Consider the following 21687-nt stretch of genomic DNA (forward strand, 5'->3'; position numbering starts at 1 on the left):
TGTTTTTGTGTTTCTGAGACTAACGGACAGATGAGGATAGATGAGTATTTGTATTTGTATTGAGTATTTGTATTTGGTTGCCACGCTGCTCTCCTCTTTATGCAATAAAGGAGCGACCAGGAATTTAATAACAGTAGAAAAAGAATAACATTCATTACTTCAGCGCGGTGATTGTGAGCAAATGAAGATGCCGGCTAGCATGCGATTCACATTGATTCCTGCTTCCCAGAATGCACTTGGGCTCCCACAGCTAACGTTTCCAGCGTGCGTTTTGTGCTTTCTACTCTGGTCTCAGATGTGATATCCTGTCTGCTGCTTCCAGATGATCACATCTTTAGCTACAGATGTTGTGGGGGGGGGGTGGCTCCGCTGTGCTTGGAGGACCAGCGAGACCGCCCCCCCCCCCCCCCCCCCCCGGCTTTGTTGGAACAGCAGACGCTGAATAGAAACACTTAAACCTGCACGGTGTCTTGTCTGGACACTCAAACACGGCCTCAGAATGATTCTTTTCTTTGGGGGGGGGGGGGGGGGGGGGGGCTTCAAGGATGAAAGGATGAGATATGACTGCGAAGACGGACACGGGGAAGGAGGGAGGGAATCGCCGCAGGAGGCGTGGCGGGCTCAGAGGCTGTTTGGGTTCCATTCAGCCTTTTTATATTACTCCTCTGACGCGATGCATAATGCCCCCCCCCCCCTGCAGATTCCCCCTTAATGCCTCTCTGCTGCTGCTGAGCGTCTGATTGGCTGATTAAATGTGGCGTGTGAGTTGTTCCGAGCTGATTGACCCCCCCCCCGCCCACCTGTGATGCGTCTGCTCGGGTAAATGGAGGCTCTATGCTAGCGCCGCCCTGATGCACACCTCGCACGGCTCGCCGCTGACGCAGCGGTTAGCGCGCTCTTACATAATGACTGTTGTGAAACTGACGCGTATCTGCCAAACCGTCGGCGCTTGAATATTAACTCTGAAAACATTATTTTAGGCTTCAGAAGATTTGCGTGCTGGAAGAAATGGATGATGGGGCCTGTTTGTTTTCACCTCTGTCCTACCGACGCTCAGGTGGAAGCTGGCGTGTTGCACCTGAGAGGAGGCCGACGCCCTGGTGGAGGGTCTTTCCCCGGACTAAACCGCGTGGCAACAGAGGCCTTTTTGTGGGGGGGGGCAGCTTCGCATTCACGCTGATCGAATCAGACTCCAGCCTGCTTCGGACTAACTCGATTTGCTCTCGTGTACTGAGCGAACGCACGCGCCCGGCGTGCACGCTTTTAAACGTGCACACAAACAGCAGAACCCACAGAGAGCACGGGGCAGCACCCATTGAGCTCTGATGAAAAGCAGAAACGCCGTTACCGTGGCAACTGCCGGCTGCATCCTCAAGGAGGACCCAGACCTCCTGCCTCTCTGCGATCGTATCGGTTTTTTGGGTTCTTTCTTCTTGATAGCCGCAGCGTCCCGAGACGGGACCGCCGTCGCCGGTCCTCGGGTGACTCGTGGTGCACGCCGTCTGCTGACGTCACGTCCTCTCCTTCCCCCCCCCCCAGACGGCCTACAAGCCCTGGCTGTGCGCGCAGTACTTCCCCACCACCCAGCGGGGCCTGTCGGAGGACGATGCCGTGCCGCCAGCACTGCCTGGAGGTCCAGCAGAGCTGCCCGTTCATCCTGCCCGACAACGACGACCTGATCCACGGCGGCAGCCCCAGCTTCATCTGCACAGGTAGCGACCCCCTGTCCAGTTGAATTTGTGATACTGAATAGCGTTCTGGTGCCCTCTAGTGGCGGTTTGGAGCATAGCTCAACTATGGACAATAAATGAGAACTGAATCTGGTTTCTCTCTCTGTTTTGTTTTATTGAATAAAGTAATACTCACCAAGGTTTCTGCCTGAAACCAAATTCATTAAAATGATGCGGGGGGGGGGGGGGGGGGGGCAGGCATATTTCACATCAGGTTTTAATGTCATTGCAGCTAATAGCTCTGTTGCTAGGAACACTGAATATGGATTTTAATGAAATGTGTCGCTTCCTTTTGCACTTTAGATAAACGGCATCAAACGACCGCCACATGATCAGCTTTTTATTGATCTACAACGGCGTCCTTTATCTTTTATTCATCCTCCTCAGTAGCTTCTAAATGAAGCCTGGAAAAAGCGTGTTTGTGTCTAAGCTCAGTGAACCGAGTCAGGTTAGCGGTTTAAGCGCTAATTATTACAATTATATCATTAACTGCTAATTTGAGCAGGTATTAGCATTTTGGGTACAAAATAAAAAGTAATTGGCGTTAAAAACCAAAGTGATTCTTTATTCACAGTAGAACGCGTGACTTTAATGGTGACTATTGATGAATTACTGATCATTTCCTAGCGGATTAAAGGTGTGCAGCAGGGAAACCTCTCTCTCTTCTCAGGGCTCTTGGGCGATCAGCAGTCAGAAAGCGAGGCGGAGTGCTGCGACGTTCGATGGGACTCCAGAATGGACAGCCCCCCGGGCGGGACGCTAAAAAGGACAGCTTCGTCCTGCCAGCAGGGGGCCTCGGTCACCTCCGCCGCCTCCCCGAGGCTGTGCAGCGGGCGGCTGAAGATCTGCCTGCTGGCGCTCGTCCTCCTGCACACTGTCATCATCATTTCAGCCTCCCATAATTCCACGCTGGGTGGCGTGGCTGCCATCTTCTCGCCAGAGGAGAAGGCGTCGAGCGAGGAGTGAACCCCGGGGTTGGGGGGGGGGGGGTTAAGGCTTTCACAATGTCGTGGCTGCCGGGGACACATCTGGCGAGACATGCTGGAAATGCCTCTGCAATCTGGCGCGGGTGAACCATCAACCACTGGAAGTGGGAGGGGTTTAAATGGAGCTAAGGGCGCTGGGATTGGATGGAGATGTTTGAGACCCCCCCCCAAAAAAAGAACTGACCTCTTGCCAGTTGAAACTTGCTCATTGTTTCTAATCCATCCGAATGTTTTCCATCATATCGCCCCCCCCCCTCCCAGCTGAAGCGTCTCGTCACCTTTAGATGTTTGCTGCTGTTTTTGTTTTTGACGCATCCATCATCCATCATCCATCATCCATCATCCATCATCCATCATCCGTCATCCATCATCCATCATCCGCGTGTTTCTCTGAGAACGAAATGTTTGTGAATGTTCTTTGTTCTGGTTCCACGAGCTGATCAGCTGCTATCTGTAGCAAAGGGCTGCGCTGGTGTCGAGGGGGGGGGGGGGGGTTCTCAAGGGCTGATCCATCTGGTTCTGCCTTTGGTTTTATTGCCTTCAGTGAAGTGAGTTGGGATTAAGAACCCACCGTGATGCGGCGCCGCCGAGGCAACGCCCTCCGACCCATTAACACACCTCAAGCCACCGGTTTGCTCCTCCCACCTCAAGTCCCTCCCCTTTTCTGCCTGACATTCCTTGTCGTTGACGAGAGCTGCCGCCGTCCCTGGAAGTTCTCTAGGTGTTCGTGGTCTATGCAGATGAACCCCGCCCCAGATCTATTAACCTCCGCCTACCCTTCCCAGCCACCCGTTGTCCTTTCTGTTGTAAATATGTTCTGAGGCTGTGGCATCACAAAAATGGCTGCCCTGTCCCACTCCCACTCACTGTGTTTTCTGTTCGCCTCTTTGGGTTTTTTTTTTGTCTGTTTTTTGAGATGTTTGCCACCCCCCCCCTGTGGTCTAAAGCGGTGCGTTGATGAGTAGGACTAAGATGGATGTTAAAAAGATGAAACAGAGGTCTTAAGAAAAATATTTTAAAAAAAAAGAACTTGAACGAAGAAAAGGGTTCAAATATAGAGAAAATTATGATAAAGTTGTCATATTGTCATACTAGAGATGCTTTAGTTTGCTAATTTACTTTCTTTTTTTTCTACAAAAGACTTGGATGAAATTATTTATAAAATGCGTCCCACGAGTCATGATCTTTTTTGGACGTAAGACGAGTACATTTATTAACATTTTGTTCAAAAGAAGATAAATATAAATTATGTTAAACATTACTGGTGTTTGTGTTCTTTTTCCACAGAGTCTTTGGCAATGAGAATTAAATACTTGGATGTTTTATTTCATGACTATTTTGGACTTTCCGATGTTGTCCAGCAGGGGGTAGTGTGACGTCATCTCAGCTTCACTTCGCACTTGCAGATCGCTTTTATTTTGTCAAGCCAGATGTTGCCAGGTCTTGTTATTTTTTGTAAAAACAATTTCGGCACAGCAATATTAAATTAGGTGCAACATATAATTAAATATTTTAGTTTCAAAAGCAAATTTCTCTCCTGCTGGATGAACTGTTCCTTTAAATATTAACTTCCCGGCCACTAGAGGGCAGCATAACCCAGCGTGAACATTACATTAAAATGCAGGCTATTAGCATTTAGCTGCACATTTACGCATTCTACAAACGAGGAGCGGCGTCGACAGTTCTTTATTTAAAGTTGAATGTAAGTATTTTGTTTTATTGTACATTTTGTTTTTGTCTCCAACAACTCCAAATATTATTATCTTTGTTTTTAGCCGCTAAATTCTCCACCGGCTTTTAGTAAACTGCGTAAAGGTGTCATTCGGCGGGGTTTTAAGGCTTTTAGCTTCCGCCCGAGGCCTTTAATAATTTTAGGCGCTTTAACTAAATATTTACGTTCTCCTTAGGTAAGCTGACCGGGCGTGAACGGGACGGGCAAACCCCCCCCCCCCCCCCGGTAAGTTCATATTCCAGCAACAGTGCTTTACTTATTATACTAACTTTAGCTAACTTTAGCTAACATTAGCCGGCATTAGCCGAGGTCTGTCCATGGAAACATGGATGCAGTGTCTATTTGGCGCCGCGAGATGGCGCTATGTGACTAGATTAGATTGACGTGCTGCTGTACAGTACGTGCTAAACGGATTATCCCCTTTTTAACCAAATACGTACACAGAGAATACATTAGTACTTAGAATTAGGAGAGATAGCTTCTAGAAGAAATAAAAATGTATGAATTAAAACCAATTATCTATACCCCCCCCCCCCCCCCCCGGCGTGATATGTTTGTATTGACATTATAATGCATGTAAATGTTAGAATGATGCTATGCTGAGACGCATAATCCCGTTAGTGTGTCTCAGTTTAGGATTAGCACAGTTTAACACGCTTTCAGGTTCCAAGCAGCAGAAGGATCCCCCCCCCCCCTCCATGAACCACTGAAGGAGATTCCAGCGTCCTTTCCAGATCGCCCCCTTAAACTTCACTGGCTTGACACATCGACCGCCGTCGTCCAGCACGCCATCCATCTGACGCCCCGGCTCGTCTCCACCGCCGCAGCCGGTTGGAGGGCTGACAACCCCAACCCCCCCCCAACCCCCCCCCCCCCCTCCTGACAGGATGCGTTTGTCGTCGCTGCTGCAGCCTGAGCAGCACCCAGCTGGGGTTACGGCTGTACATGCAGGGGTTGAAGGAGAATAATATGTTTACATGGTTCTGTTTGTCTGGGTGTGCTGCGTTCAATCCAGAGCTAGAGGACCGGATTAAACTTTAATGCAACAATATGAGCTTCTTCTTTAAATTATTATTATTATTTATTTTGTGTTTTATTACAGGTCGAAATTACGAGGGAGCAAATTGGAGCTAAAGTAATTAGTCGCCAACAACTGGTGGCCTTAATGAGCAGATTTAGCTGCTACTGAATACTTGAACAGAGTTTATAACATTTTAATATTTAACTTTTTATCTATGTGCTCAATTTCCTTCCGTCGGTCTCCTATAACTCGTGTCGATGGCGTTTACGGGTGAATAACACCGGGGGAACACGCCCACTGCGGTGCTTTTCAGCGCTTTCAGAAATATTTAGCGACGCTGATAATAAAGAAAATTGAAGCATTGAATAAAAATAATTTTAGGGCCCAGGGGGGCTTTGACACGTCGACAGCGGGGGCCAAACCGCCAACCCTTTGAGGTCAACGGTCTGGTTTCAATGTTGCCTCCAGCGAGAGGAATATGAGGTCGTCAGTGGAGGGAAGGGCTCACTGGGCTTGGACTAATTCCCGGAGAGAGCACAGAATTATGGTCTGCATGTCGGGCTGTGAATTCCTGCTTGTTTTAGTTTCATAGCGGCTCAAGGAAGAGACGGCGACACGTGAACTAACTGTGATCTTCTCTTGTAGCTTGTCGGCACGGCCTGGCGACCTGACTCTCCATGCGGTAAACGGACTCTACGCAAGGTGAGTAATGCACGGAGAACATAAATCACACCCCCCCCCCCCCCATTTCCAGATGGCTCGTGAGACGCTCCCGGCTGCACGAGACATTTATCAGATATCACTTTGTAAATGGCCTCCTTGGCTACTTCTTCTCCGCTCACATATTTTATTTAAATAGTCTTTGTAGCGCTGCAACATGCAGCTATAACTCCATGTCACACCTGCAACACGGGCCCTTTGGTTAGCATGGTCAAAGGTCACCGGTAGTCCCATGAGAACCAGAGACTATGTTGGGTCATGAAGGAAGGCTTGATTCAACGCGTTGCTGCTTTTAGACGATACACAGACGAGCGAGGAATCCTGCTTGGCAGCTACTTTATTGTTTTATTTAATGCGCTTTAACGAAGGGAGTCTGTGCTGATCGCTAGCCAAGAAGCTAAAAGCTGCCACGTCGCAGTGTGTTTGACAGCTACCGTCGAGTCCAAATATTCAGGGGCAGACTGTCGGTCGGCGTGATGCTCTCTGGCGAGTCATTTACCCCCTGACTGGGCAGAATGGAGGCCAGGGTGCTCTGGGCGTGAACCCAGCAACCACTACAAAGGAGGGGCAGAGTTATCTGGTTCTGGATCCAAAGCAGGTCCAGAATGAAGTGGGTGGAGCCTATTCCAGGTGACGTTGAGGTTCACGCAGAGGGACAAACCCGTGTGAAATCCAGTGGAATGATGATGAATGAGCAACTCCTGATTTGATTTGGGGTAATAGCTCCAACCAATCGGATGCCATTAATCACAGGTAATTATAGCTGATGCATTCAAGCAGAAGGACTCTGAAAGTAACGTCTCCAAAGAAGGGCTTCAGGTGCACGGTTTGCGGTGATTCATAAAGGCAACGCGGCGGCACAGAACCCCCCCCCCCCCCCCGTTGTTAATCCCGCCGTTCCTCCCACGCAGCGAGTGTGACAGCGCGCCGGGCGCCCGTGTGGATTGATGTGCCTGCAGCAGCCAACGCTTTGTCTGCTGCCCGAGTGCCTGGAGAAAGGAAGGGGTGCAAACAAATTAAAGCCCAATTGAATCAGCCACACAGAGATTATAATCAGTGTTGGGAGGGGGGGGGGGCATGCTTTACCGTTTGTTAAAGGAAAGGAGCAGGAAAAACAAACGTCCCCTTCTCGTCTTGTGGTCGAGATCAGATTTTGCGACTTTAAAGTGCATGTTAGCGTTAGCACAACATTTTAACTTCAGACCTTTTAAACATTTGCACCCTTTAAGCTTTTAAAATCTAAAATAAATAAAGGAGGCAACAGAATTAATTGTTATTTTTAAAGACATTTTGCAGAGTTTCCAAATGAAGTTACCCAAACTTTAAGACACTCGTCTAGAGATATAAACTCGGCAGATAAAAAACCACGCAGGAAATGAACGTGCAAACGTTCCTCCGCTCCTGCTGCTTATGTTGATATTTCAGTTCGTGGCAGAAGAACACAATCTTCTCTTCTGCAGCGTCTCTGGTGAAAGTTCCGATTTGTTTCAGGCAAAGGTCCTTCCTGCTGAGGATGTTCTGTTCCCAGTTTGATTGGTTTGGTGCTCTCAGTGGAGCACAAAGGGGCGGGGGGGAGTGAAAGGTGGGTAATTTAGCACAAAAATTAGGATTGATCTTAAATGATCGCTCCTCCGTCTCACATTAGGGCTCCTCTTTCATTGGAAAGCTTTTGAAGGCGCCTTGATTTGAAGGAGTGGGAGGATGACGAAGGAGCTCGTGGAGCACGGGCGCTAGAAAAGATCGGCAAACACAAAGCCGCTTCCTTTACAAGATCAATAAAGCGTAATCAGCCTCTTTGTGCGAGGGAGATGAACGCCATGCGACAAAGCTGTCTGGGTTCCGTGTTAATGAGCTGAGCGGATTCTTACCGGCGGCCTGAAAGTCGAGTTCTTTCATGCGCAACTCTCGGAGCGGAATATTTCACCGTTAGCTGGAGTGACGGCTGCAGAAACGTGGCCGTGCCTCGTTCCCATAAATGGGCTCTTTCGTAGGGTGAGGATGCGTTTGGAAAAAGCACTCCAGGAAAAGCAGATTCCTTTGTGTCGCTGCTGCAGCAGCAATAAAATAAGGAACGAAGAGCCCCTTGAAGGTCACGGATATTTCACCGCCGCAACACGATTTTCAGACGATGCCGGAAGTAGAGCCGTCGGCCCAGAAACGAGTCGCGTGACTCGCCGCGTGACTCGCCGCGATGCTAATCCTTCCGTCCCGGATGCTGCAGCAGGAAGGAAGGAAGAGATTCGCCTTCATCCTTCGGTGCGAGCTCATTTGAATCCCACGCTTAAATGTTTCCGTCTCGAAGAATTGTCTTAATTGTGGGCTGGCTCGCTTTGCCTCAGCCCGAACTGCCCTCCAAGGTAGCGCCTTGATCTTTCATGGGCGTGGCTTCGGCACCTTCGCCAGGTCTCTTTTGCTCGGCATCAATTTGAATTGGGTTTAACGGCGATGATGTCGTTGCTTATTCATGAGTCTTGATTATCCTTGACAGACAGGCCGGTTCACTTTGAGCGTTTCTGCAGCGCCGGGCCGGATCGACACTCGAATCTGTGTGTCGCATCATCAGGTGAACCTGAGCTCCATGTTTGGGGGTTCATGCTCTGCAGACGTGAACTCTTTCTTCTCCCCTTTGATTTGCACACATTACCGAGACCGACGGACTCCGAGGTGCCCCCCCCCCCCCTCCCGGGGCTTTGCAAACAGGTCCAGAAGGACATGGGAGAGGAGATATGGACGACGTGGGCAGCGTGACTGACTCGCATGTGTTCCCATCACCCCCCCCCCCCCGAGAGGAGATATTGGCTGACGCAAGCACGGAGAAGTGCCACCGCCCCAGATATTACCCCGAGCTGCGTCACTGAATGTCTCTGTGACGTGCGTTGAATACGTTCTGCAGCAAGCATCCTGGGGAGTAATCAAACATGGCTATGCTGGAACCCAGAGGCGCTCCCATCATGCCAGATCCTACGGCGACCACGATACTTGCTCATCCAGATTTAGCGCTGATCTTATTCCGACCTCGCCGTACTCCAGCTGTTCTGCGTTAAAATGTTTCCCCTTCCTGCGATCCTTCTTCCTTCTTCTGGCCCAGAGCTTCCACTCTGGAATCCACTTTCCTTCTGTAAAACCAGCCGAGGCGACTGCTCCCCGAACCGGGCAGTGAAACGCTGACTCCCCGTGCTTTTGACTAAGTTCCCATGCCTTTGGCTTTCGTTTTTAAGACCCTAGCCTGAAGCAACCGCCTCAGAAATGGATTTCCTGCAGAGCACAAAACCTGCAAAGCGGTCGCCTTCTGGCTCGGAGATGGCCGGAGCTGACAACACGAAAGCCGGCCCAAACCATAACTCTTAGCTCCTTTAGCACGCGCCAAGTCATCAATTTCTACAGGAGAACGTTCCATCAAGAAGAAAATAGCGGGATGATGCAATTCCCGCAAGATGGTCACGCCGCAAATCCACGCTTTGCCCGCCAGCAGTGACGTGGATGTACGTCCGCCATTCCTCCGCACTCTCAACCGTCTGCTCTGCATGCAGCTCTGGACCCGACCGACCCGCTCTGCTCAGAACCGGCTAGCCAGGCTGCGTCTCCAGAAGGAATGTGTCAGATCTTTCACCGCCGAGGCTGTTCTTTTCACTTCAGTTACTTAGCAACGAGGTGACATGCAGTCTCGCAGATGAAAAAGGAGCGCTCAGCCGCGAGGAAACTTTGAGGAGAGGAAGGACGGCACAGCGACGGACGGATCCGTGTCTTCCGGGCCATCGTTTACGAGGAGGGAGCGTCCACCTCAAGAGGCGCTACGACGGCGTCTTTCGCAAAAGGGATTCATCGGAGTCGCAGGCGGTGGACGACAACTGGACGGACAAACGGCCTTCAAAACGGCATTCGGAAGGCGGGAAGATGATGGCGGTACCGCGAGTGGAGGAAAATGTGGCGATAATGGGTGTTTCCCGGCAACAAAGCAAAATGCAGGTTTCTGAAAGTACACGGCTGTCTTCTCAAATATTCCAATCAAATCAAAGCTTCTTTCTCGACCCCGAAGGAAACTGTGTTTTATTTCCCAACTGAAATCGGGAAGCTGCTGAACCTAAGAAGTGTCAAAATCACAAGTGGCGGCCATCTTTGTGAAATAACAGCGCCTAATGCATCATTTTTACGAGGCGCTGTCATTGCCCCCCCCCCCCCCCCTCCCAATATCCAAGACGTTCTCCGGCAGCCGTTTCAGTCTTCTGGAGGAAAACAACGACGCGTTGGATTGGCTCCGAGTGCTCAAAGTTCACCGACCTCATAAGTGAAGAATATATATTAGAGGAGTTTGGCAAAATGTCACAAAAGTGAGAAACGAATAAGCGGTAGGGGGGTGACATTTCTCACCTGTTAAGGTCAGCCTGGCTGTGATATCGTGGCGCTCCTTTTCAACGCTAACTCCAGAGAAGGTTCCTCATCGGGTCTCACTTTATTCAGAATTGTGGTTGGTATTTTAGATCTTACCCGTCGGGGTTGAAGGTTTCCACGCGTCGGTCAGTAGATCTCCGAGAGGAAACCTACGACGGCGCCTCCTTCGTCTGCCGGCTCTGTGTCGCTCTAGTATTTGAATGAACCTCCTGGGATTCAGCGAGTTTTACAGCTGGAGGGCGTGCAGAAAGCAACAATAACTCACGGCCTGAAGGCTTTTACAGCTCGGCTCGGGGAGACAGCGCCGCTTGATTTATGTGTGTCGCAAAAGATAGACATAAAAGGGTTTGTTAAAACTTTAGCCTGCCGTCTCCTTTGTTCAACATAGCATGAAGAAAGCGATGAGGGGAGAATGTGCTGGAGGTGGGGATGGGCCGTTAGGAATATCGAGAAGGTTGCAGAGAAGATAGATGGGCTGCCTTGCTGCTCTGTCGGGGAGCACACAAAGAAGTGATGTACATTTACTGCGTTTATTCCGTTACAGTACCCTGTGGCGGACGGCAGCCATGACGGATAGCGTAGGAAAGCAGCGCGCTTGATGGCACACGGAGCGCAGTATGGGCGCCTGCAGCGCGTTGTCGGCCAGAATGACAAACGGTAGCGTGCAGCTCGGCGGCCTTACACGTGTTGAATGTCGTCGATTCCCTCTCGAATCCGAAAGGGAATAGACGCTTGTCCGACCCCGAGGTCAGAGAGCAGGCGATAATGCAACAAGGCGTGCTCCATTCCGCTCCGCTTGTCCCGTGATCCAGGAAAACCTGGCTAAAAAGGTGATGGGGCGAGGCCTGCAGGGACTGGACGTGCAAGCTGTGCGCGTTGCAGGTGTTATTTGTGAGTGCTGCTCACACAGATAAACGGTTAAATGGTGGTTGTTTACTTTATCGGGGGTTAGGGTTAGTTTTTTGTAGCACTTTTTAGATTTTCTCAATTAAACTTCTTTTAATCTGATTTTTGAAACGGAAGAATAAAAATAATTGACTTAAAGGTCTGCAGAGCGGAAAGCGGAACAAAAACACGACGGCAGTAAAACGCAAAGCGATCATTAATACTCATAATGTGCACAGACTGTAATATATATCAGCCTCTGCTGCCCAGCCGGGAAAAAGAACAACAAATGTTTTTTCCTGTTCTTGTACAGCCCAAGATCGATGTCTCTGAAGGATAACTGGAAAAAGACAATGCATTTTCTCAGTTTTCTGGTCCAAGACGACAGATTAAAATCGTGGCCAGGCATGTTGCTATGGCGATGACCCTGAAGCATTCAGCCTCTTCCTCATCCCGGTCCGTGAAATGCGAGTTTGAAGTTCCTGAGGACTTCTCGTCCTCCGAGGAGAACGTGTTCACCGGCGAAGCTGAGCTGCTCCATTATTCATCTTTCCATCTTCACGTTTCTGCAGCTCTAATTTAACGAGACGATGTTTCAACTAAATCACAACATGAAGGCATTATTTAGTCCCCCCCCCCCCCCCAATATTTATTTAAATAATGGACATTTAGCCAGCAACCATGAAGCCTTGATAAACAGACAGACAGAGCAGAAGCGCCACAAACAGACAGGCCAGTGCGGTCCCGTTTCAGCCAACAGACAAATACGCATTAAATAGTACAACATTGGAGAACACGCAGGCTCCAGATGTGGCAACTCAGATATTCAGCAGACCTGGGGGGTCGCATTCGGAGGTTTGTGTTTTCCAATGCTCCCGAGAATGACGCTCGCTGGTAACGAACAGGTGCAGGACCTGCAGGGCAAAACAAAACTCTCTCTCTCGCTCTCTCTCTCTCAGAGAAATCCAACAGAGGCACGTTTCTCCTGCAGCCATCCTCCGGGTGGTCGTCAGAAATAATTGAGAAGCAGATTTTCCTCGGCGTGTTTAACCCCTTCATTTAAAGAGGAAACGTGAAAATCCTCCAAATTAGAGGTTAAACCAAGAGCAAAATGCTAATGAGCAGCTTAATGAGAACATTATCTGTCGGTGCTGGAAGAAACCATTAAATGAACGTGGAACCGTGTGATTGATGTGTGTATTAAATGAAATTATTGGATATATGCGATACAGATATCTCTTTAAAAGAGCAAAAACAGTTCTATGAATGTCGATACCAATCCCAAGCAGACAGTCAGTTCAAGCGGCTGAACGTCGCAGGGTGTCCTTGATTCAATCATTTATGTCTAAACCCGCTGGAGAAAAAGCGCAAAGACAAAGAAAAGCGCAAAGACAAAGGCACAAAGTCCGACACTGAGAATCTACAGGATGTGGAATAAGACGTAAAACCAATTCCATATGAAGAGGAATAGGTTCGTTTTGCTTCATTATTCCTTCAAGCTGCTCTAAATTAAATGCTTAAAGATTTGCTTTACATGAACCCATTTAGAAACGCTTACAAAGTGAATAAATACACATTCAATGAAGCTGAAAGGCGTCCAGACTGTGAAGTAAATGAGCCAAGATATGGAAATCTTCCACTGGCTTAATTTCCAAAGCTCACGGAGCGGGAGTTTGTTCTCAGGTGAAACTCCATCTGCATTTTGGTGCTCCGATTGTAAGCCTGAAAGCCGAACCCATTTCCACCCCCGCCGCTAGAACGGCGCTTGTGCCTACAAATCTCAGCCGTCACCCGCATTCTATTGTCATCCGTGTATTCGCACGCCTCTGCACCGAGAGACGATGAAACGGCGGCGGGTAGGAGGGCGGGTGGCGGGGGCCGCAGGGACCGCGGGGACGGGCTTCGCTCGGTGATGGGGGCATGGAAAAGCTAAGCTGTCGACGAAGGGTTAACATCACAGTGTCCAGGCATTTATGTGCTGCATTATTAAAACGTTATATCCTAATAGAATGTTACATTATTCACTGGCCCATATTTTTGGCATCATCGACTGAATTCGCGAACGAATCTGTGAAACACAAGTCGTATCTTTTCATCTTTAACGCCATTTCCCTTTAATAATAAAAGACCCTCATTAATAATTCCAGCGCTAATATTAGCGGCAAACGCTGTTGAGCCGTACAAGCATATCGAGTCGTACATATTTAAATGAAGTACATAAATAAATGCTTAAATGGATAGGGATCTACGTTAGATAAGGTTCCTCGTTTTATTTACATGCGCCCATAAGAGAAATATTTCTAAAAAGAATTATGTGAACTTGAGGAAACTAAGTGCTTTGGCTCGCATGAAGATTGGCCGTCAAACATGTTTATTCCATCCAAACCAAAATGAGTGGCAGAATATTCCTTTAAAGGGACTGCTTTGACATTTTGGCGATGAAAGCCAAATTGAATATTCTCGTGAGGCTAAAAGGATTTCGCTGATCTGAACAGGTCTAAACATCTGACATTTAACTTTAGCTTCAAGCAAAGGGCCTCCTGGCTAGCTAAATGTTGGAGTGGAAACAAGCGAGTCAAAATCAAATCATCTTGTGTAGAGTTATGTTATTTCCCTTAACGTTACTCATTTTTGACCATTTAATTGGTCTCTAAAAAATTCACGATTGAAATCAAGCTTTTTTCTTTTTTGCTATTATCATTATAAATCATAAAATGTGGAGCTTTAGTGAAGCCGTTCATCGTAAGTTTTACCAACGCAAAGCCACGAAAGCCACACAGCAGGAGAGGGTCCCTGAGAAACGCCTTGTTAGTCTAAGCCTGGAAAGCCAAAAGCGAAAGGGAGACGCGACTCAAAAACATTCTTTTCCCAGCGACGGGAGATTTAAGGTCAGAGACGAAGCCTGTCTTGATCCCAGATTGTCATTCTGCTGGGTGGATAGTAGGAAACGTCCCTGTTTTCTCAGAAGGACTTCCTATTTCTGTCAACCAGGAGCTAAGGCTAATTGACACGTATCTTTAAGGCGCTTGCATAAACGACTTTGTGGGGTTTTCTTAAATACGTGAAAGTGGCAAAATATAAACCGACCCAAAGCGAGAAGCTGAACCAGAAGCCTGTCCAGAATGAACAGGAGCATTTCTTTACATTTAAGAGCTCCAAGTCATGCAGGAGAATAAAATCCAGGAGCTCAGAGAGGTTCCCCGAATGGATGGAGATGAAATACGGGAGGGGGGGCGGAGTCTCCCCCACTCGCATTCTGTAGCCGCGCATGCCAGATTAGAAGGAGACCTTTTGAAAGGGCCTTGCGGGATCATGGATACTGCCCCCCCCCCCCTCGCCCCCACCGCCCTTGTGGCTCAGCAGTTGCCGGTGGTGCTGACGGTGGTGTAGCTGAACTTTGACATGGAGGTGGCCATGGACGGAGCCATGGAGGTGGTCATCCCGTCTTCGGCGCCGTCCTTCCCCGTGTTCCCGCAGCACCTGCGGCAGAACCGGTGGCGGAGGCAGCAGCCGAACGTGGCCAGCAGCGCCTTGCGGAAGCGCATGTTCATGAAGCAGTAGATGATGGGGTTGACGCAGGCCGAGGTGTAGGACAGCAGGTGGATGAAGGAGATCGGCGCCCCCGAGAGGGCCTTGGTGGCCGAGTTCAGGTCGAAGGCCTTCCAGGTGTTGGCCGAGTAGAGGGGCATCCAGCAGACGAAGAAGAGCGCCACGATCACCAGCAGCATGCGGACCACGCGCTTCTTCGCCTGCAGCTTGGCCTCCGAGGTGTTGCTGCGGGCCCGCTCCGTCTTAGCCCGGGCGGCGCCGGCGGAGGCGGAGAGGGTGGGGAGCTCCATGCCGGGGGAGGCTTTAGTTTGGACGTAGCATCCGTCGTCGTCGTTGTCGTCATTTGAGCCGAGGATGGGTTTTCCTACGCCGTTCTTCTGGCCTGTTGAGGGTCAGAAACACGGAGACATGAGTAAAGAGCGTTTGTTCTTCATCCTCCTGCACACATTAGCCATTTTGGATCCCTCTGGGATCGTTTAATCATGCTTTTCATGTTTCATACTATCGTCACATGCGTTTGACAAAGACTTTGTCGCGAGTGCTCTTGCTGTCCTTGTGTCTGCGTCTCCAGTGGACGTTAAAAGGGGAGGATTGAGTCCCTCTAGGAAGCTGCCGCGTTGTCTTCATGCCTTCTGCAACAACCTCGCTGTTTCGCCCGTATCTCTAAACTCAATCGGCACATTTACCTTCCTGGAGCGACTGGTTTATCGCGGCAGGAAAAGCCTCCTCGCTTTACGCACAAGGAAATGAAACTAAAATGAACAAAAGCACAAGTAAAACACTTTTTCTTTTTACAAGCCGATATAAAATGTGGGACTTTTAAATGCAGAAACAGATTTTAATGACAATTGTTCAAGTCCATGTTGGCTGAGCACGTCTGCTTTGCAAAGATAATCCATCTGCCGGACGGGCGATTAAACAACCTGGTTATTGCAAATGTGTGCCTCGGGCCCGTCGCACCAAAGCTCTAGTGTTATAACGGTGAAGAGATGTCCCGATTTTAACGTCCACCAGAGCGTGAGGGTTCGTTTCTCTGCAATAAGACGTCTCAACAGCCGCAGGTGAACCAGCGCCGACCTGAGACCTCTCAATCTGCTCCATCCCTTAAATAATCAGACGGCTGATGCAACTGTTGCTTTTGCAAAGACCTCTGCGTAAAGTTTTTTTAGACGGGGCCAGCCCCGGGCGCACCTGTGCAGTAATAAAGTTGTTTAATCATCATCTTAATGGAATGGAAAGCTTTTATTGTCAGTGTCAACACAGCGCAACATCGAAACTAGAGTCGATGAGTGAGCTTCGGCTGCAGCAAATAAACCTCCAAGAAGGTGCAGAAAGCATCAGTACAATTGTCCTTCAGGGAGGAGGGGAGGAGGGGGGGGGGCGCAGTAGGAAGGTTTCCAGAGCAGAGCTTATATGCCACACCCATCGTGGCGAAAGAGATGAAACTGATAACCGAGGGCTATTTCAGATCACGGCGACCTGAGCGAAGCGCATACGAGACCGGGTTCCATGGAAACGGCTGCTTCTGATGTAAACGGCGCCAACAGCCGATAGAACTCAGCCGAAAAGACGCTCCAACGCAGGCGTGAAAACAAGCGGCGCAAGAGTTGTGCCGGTTTCTTTTTTACGACGGCTCTCACCGGCGTTCTCCCTGCTCTGGTTGAGCTCGAACTGCATGCCTCGGTAGAGCTCTCTGGAGATCAGGCCGTAGGCTACAATCATCATCACTCCAGGTATGAAGAACAGGATGAAGAGCAGCAGCACGTACCTGCAAAGAGGGAGGCGTTTCAGCAACATCATCTTCCGACCGTCCAGAGGGTGCCCCCCCCCCCCGTCTCGATAGCCTTTGCTCGCCCCATGTCGTCTCTCAAAATCCGCTGCAGCATGTCCCGGCACGCCCCTCCTCCCCATTCCGGAGGGCTTTTTGCATATCTCATTGGAGTCGTATTATTCTGCGCTGCTCGTCGCCCCTGAACGCGCCCTCGTCTGCTGGATGTTTGGTGATTGATAAGGGTTGAGACCTGCTACGAGTCGGGTTATGCGGCTTTTCAGTGACACGACATCGTGAGCGAGTCCTGATAACGGATCATGTTCAGGCTGTTGACATTTAGTGGCGTGGATAAATCACGGCTGAGTGGATAATCTTTCTGGATTGATGAAAGGAAAAGGGCAAGAAGACTGAGCAGAAACGGGGGGGGGGGGAGTCTCTCAGCAGTGTCTAATTCAAAGACTTCTTCTGCAGGTTTTCAGCTTTGAACGTGCGGTAAAGCAAACGGAGTTCATTAGAGAACGCTTGAGCTCAACGTGCCGATCAATGGATCAGAGGAACGAAATCGGACTAGAATAAAGGGACCCAAGAACGAATCGGATGAAGGATCTCACTCTGATGGTAAATCCACCGTCGGCAGCTACCTGTCAGCAGATGAAAGTTCCTGCGTTTCATTCATTCTCTGATATTCTAATGTCTTCCCGGGGAACCGTCTGAACTCGGCACGGCGCTTCTCTTTCACCGCTCGCCGAAAATAGGCTTCAGATAAACCCCCTCATCAGCGGCGGTTTGATAATCTGTCGGACAAAAGCTGCAGGAAGTGAATGCGAACTCATCAGAACCAAAAGGAAGGCGCTGGTGGGAAGGATGCAATAAAAACAACTCGATTATTGACACACGGGCTCCTGTGTTCAGCGTTCCCTCGTCACCTGATTGCTCCTGTTAATTTGGAAACATTTGTGGACTTGAATATGATGTACAGCTACGCCCAGTTCAACAAAGGATATGTGGCAGTTTGCACCCAGGGGGCATTTAATAATCAGGCTTGAAAAACATCATCGGCACAAAACAAACTCCCGTCTTCAATATTTGAGGCTCTGTCGATTTGCGTCAACGAGAGCGATGACTCATCCCCGTCGTTTGAGGTCTAAAAACTCCAGCCTGGGTGAAACCGTCTCTGCACGATGAAGACGTGAGACTCGGTTCATCGCGCCGGTGTCGAAAACGTGATGCGTCGTAAGCCTGAGCGCTTCGACCGGTGCAATAATCTGCCGTTTCCTCGCCGTGGCGGGATTTAGAAGACGGTCGGAGGCGGAGGGAAGATGAAATTGTAAATCGAGACTTGAAAAGGCCTCGTACTCTGCCACACATCTGGATTCTTGACATCAGAGCCCCGGCTTTGTCCCTTCTCCCTCCCACTCTTCCGTGAGCAGACTAATTATCGGGTCTCCCACTGCCTCGTCTTCTCCAGAGCAGCTTCACAGTCTGACAGGCAGTCAGAGAAAAGGCAATTCTTCAGTGTTCAGCCACAAAAGGCTGCCAGAGAGAGAGAGGTGCAAGCGTCTTCGTTTTAATCTAATAATCTAATCTCTGCGTGGAATAGGAATCCCTCGCTTCCCGAATGTGCCAATCCCTGATTGGGTGCCGTGACTCACCAGGTCTCCTCAGCCTTCTGGCTGGGCCAGAACAGGCGACACATGTGGGCAACGGTACCGTTGCTCTTGGGGAAAGACCTGAGGTGGCTGAAGACCAGGTAGGGCACCATGATCAACAACGACAAGGCCCAGGTGGCGGCGATGACGCGGTAGGCGTGGGATCGCGTCTGCCACGAGCGGGACTTCAGCGGGTTGCAGATGGCGCTGTATCGCTCGATGGCGATGGCCACGAGGCTGAAGGTGGAGATGCTGACGGAGATCCCTGCAGGAGGGAGAGAGAGGAAACATTCAAAGAGCTGAGCTGAACTCGTATCTATTTTTCAATGAGGTGCGCGAGGAGCCCCGTCAGAAGGTGGAACCTGTGTGAGATACGCTCGGGGGACGTTCTCAAAGCCCACGTGCATCATGGCCGATGGCGCTCTGGCTGTAAGCGTCGATCCAGACAGGAAGTGCACGTCCAGGTGACGCATCGCACTCGTGGTTTTGTTCGTCTGGATGGGTGACCCAGTTGCAGAGACTCAGTTCGGAGACAGACGGCCGTGCTGCTTGTCCCGGAGCATCAACCTCAACCGCCTGACTGTTTGCTTTATCATCGCCTGCGGGAAGCCGACGCCGATCCGGGAGCATGCACCGCTGCAGTCCGTCGCATTTAAAAAGAATATACAGCAGCGCATCAAGAACGGCGTTCAAAAAGTGACTGTCGTCAAAAGGCCGGCGTCCTCAAGTGGAGCAGAGACGACTGGCTGAGCAGCCTGCATGAAGATAATAAAGAACGAGCCCTAATCCTTCTGCTTGTTCGCGGCCTGATAACGAGTCGGGAGTCGAGGCCCCCCCCCCCCCGACCTGGGAGGAGAGATTTACGTTCCTCGACTGAGTCTCTGAACGCTCAGCTGAATATTTCCCTCAAGGAGCGCTGAAGGCGTTTAAAGACCTTACAAACGGAATGAATGCATTGTGTTGCAGGCTTTACTGAGCGGGGGGGGGGGGGGGGGGGGTTGCGTTATATGATGCATAAAACATGGACGCATAATAAATGTATCAAAAGACGGCACAAATGCGCAGACCCAGGATATTAGAACATTGATCACGTGCACACGGATGAGTGACACGGAACATCCACCGCAGCGCCGAGACGGGATGCAGTCGGCTGAAATGATAACCCCCCCCCTCCCAAACGCTTCCATTGATCCAGGTGTCTCCAATAAATGGATGCTGGCTGCGGCTGGGGACGCCGCAAAGTCGAATCAAGCTGAGAAAGCAGCCAAACGGCACAATTTAAGCTCCATCCTCACCCATGAAGTAGGAAACGGCCTTGCACATGGCGCGTCCGAAGATGAAGTCCTCCAGGATGTTGGGGATGAGGGTGAAGGGCATGCAGAAGACGGCCATCATGAGGTCGCTGACCGCCAGCGACAGCAGGAAGCAGTTGGTGACGGTCCGCATGCGCTTGTTCAGCATCAGCACCACGATGATGAGCAGGTTGCCGAAGACGCTGAGCAGGAAGATGAGTATGTAGAGGACGATCCGGAACGAGTCCATCTCTGTCACAGAGAGAGAGGGTGGGGGGGGGGGGCGATCAATTAAAGGAAGGAAACAGATGTGCAGCAACAAATTAGGCAGCGTTGAATTAATGGCCCCCTTCGGATGGAATAGAAATAGAAATATTAACGTATTTCATCAGAACCCGTCTCTTGTGGAGCCTTTTTATTGTGTTCAGGGTGAGACAATCAGCAAGCGGAGGAGGAGGAGGAGGAGGAGGAGGAGGAAGATTCATGCATAAAATCAATGGCTGCTAGACAAAGCTTCACCTGCTTAATGAAACAAAAACTTTATTATATATTCTACCTTCTATGAATAAAAAGTGTGTTGGAAAAATAAAACAAAGTCAACACACGAGGTGAAACTCAAACCGGTTGTTCGCCTTGGAAATAAGACTCCAGGCATAAACCAAGGCCAGAGTCTCCTCCTCCTCATCATCATCATCATCATCTGTTATATTAGAGTCAATATTTTCCTATTTGCTCACTCCCATTTGATATAACTCTCCAAGGAAAGAATAACAAAGGGCTTCACAAATCCCTGGAAAAATAGAGGTCAAACTGGAAAAGCAGGGCCGGAGTTTAAAAGGTCTTATTCTTTGCCTCATTAGCATCTTTCCTGAGGTATGTTTCCGTGTCTGCTTCCAATCTGCCTTTTGGTCAAATACCTGTCAATGAAAACGACTATAAAGACCCTACCTACCGAAGCCGAACACACAAGTCTGCTTGTGTTGTTCGTTTTGTAATTAAAGGACGTGCTCCACATGTAAATGTTTCTTTGCATTATTAAAACCCAGAACTTCAAGATTCCACCTTCGCTCCTGCCTTTAAAGCTTCTGCAGCAGCGTCTGCCTAGAAAGAAGGTATTTCATAGGCAAGAACTATCTCCTGATGAACTGAGAATGAAAGGACTCGGGGGGGGGGGGGGGGGGGGGGGTGCGGCAGCTTTTTGTGCTGCATAAGCAACGCGACCTTCTGAGCGTCCCGCCGACGCCCGAGTGCAAATTGAATTATCTGTTCATTGAGAACCGGCGGCTGCAGGACGATTCGCTTTAGTGCGACGGCTGCGATCAGATGCCCCGCCTCCCGAGATGCTGGCGTCGGCCAGGAGGCCGAGGGAGCGCTAACGCTGATGTTCGGGTTCTGTCTGCTTGCTTAACCTCGAAGGGAGGCCCAGGCGGCGTGCTGCGATGCCAGCTGCAATTACGCTTTCATCACTTCTCTGCCGCGTCTTCGGGCGAGGCTTTCGCAGGCAGAGCGTCTTCTGGGAGCGTGTTGTAGGGTGACAGATGGATCTCCTGGCGTACGTCATTCTTTTGAAGATCATTCACAACAAGCAGCGTGTCTAAGCGGTGATGCGTCCCAGTTTAAAAACTAGAATGTCCAAATTGTCCGTTTGAAGCCGTTTGACTCTCAAACCGTGCTTGGACCATCTGATCCGAGGATTTTAAAGGAGCTCCTTCGCCAGAGCGGGAGGCCTGATCTCCGTCCACATGGCTGGTCTTAGATCAGACGCCGCCTTGTTCCAAATTATAACCTTAACTTCCTCACAGATCCAATCAGAAGATCGGGATCGGGACGCCTCGGGTTCTGTCCGGACTGATCCGCTGCAGATGCTCGTCCGACGTTAATTAGCTTGCTGTGCTTCAGGATACCCCGAAGGGAACGTGTCCATTTTGAAAAGAAGCGAACGCGAGTCGGGGGCGTTAGCCTG

At 49.9% G+C, this 21687-nt stretch overlaps 2 protein-coding genes across 2 annotated transcripts in view; one reads left to right on the top strand and one right to left on the bottom strand.

Moving 5' to 3' along the window:
- LOC137912208 (NALCN channel auxiliary factor 1-like) overlaps positions 1 to 3972 on the top strand; it is a 5293-nt gene extending 1321 nt beyond the window's left edge. Inside the window, 3 exon segments of the mRNA XM_068756558.1 lie at positions 1540 to 1590; positions 1592 to 1712; positions 2401 to 3972. Coding sequence (XP_068612659.1) covers positions 1540 to 1590; positions 1592 to 1712; positions 2401 to 2696 — 468 coding nt within the window. The 3' untranslated portion in view covers positions 2697 to 3972.
- Positions 3973 to 14819: 10847 nt separating this feature from the next.
- Positions 14820 to 21687, bottom strand: part of LOC137912175 (cholecystokinin receptor-like) — a 9026-nt gene continuing 2158 nt past the window's right edge. The window contains exons 2-5 of the mRNA XM_068756526.1: positions 19728 to 19976; positions 18436 to 18697; positions 16653 to 16780; positions 14820 to 15394 (exon numbers count right to left, since the gene is read on the bottom strand). Coding sequence (XP_068612627.1) covers positions 14820 to 15394; positions 16653 to 16780; positions 18436 to 18697; positions 19728 to 19976 — 1214 coding nt within the window. The remainder of the gene's footprint in view (positions 15395 to 16652; positions 16781 to 18435; positions 18698 to 19727; positions 19977 to 21687) is intronic.

The sequence above is a fragment of the Brachionichthys hirsutus genome, chromosome 24, assembly GCF_040956055.1.
Source record: "Brachionichthys hirsutus isolate HB-005 chromosome 24, CSIRO-AGI_Bhir_v1, whole genome shotgun sequence".
Taxonomy (NCBI): domain Eukaryota; kingdom Metazoa; phylum Chordata; class Actinopteri; order Lophiiformes; family Brachionichthyidae; genus Brachionichthys; species Brachionichthys hirsutus.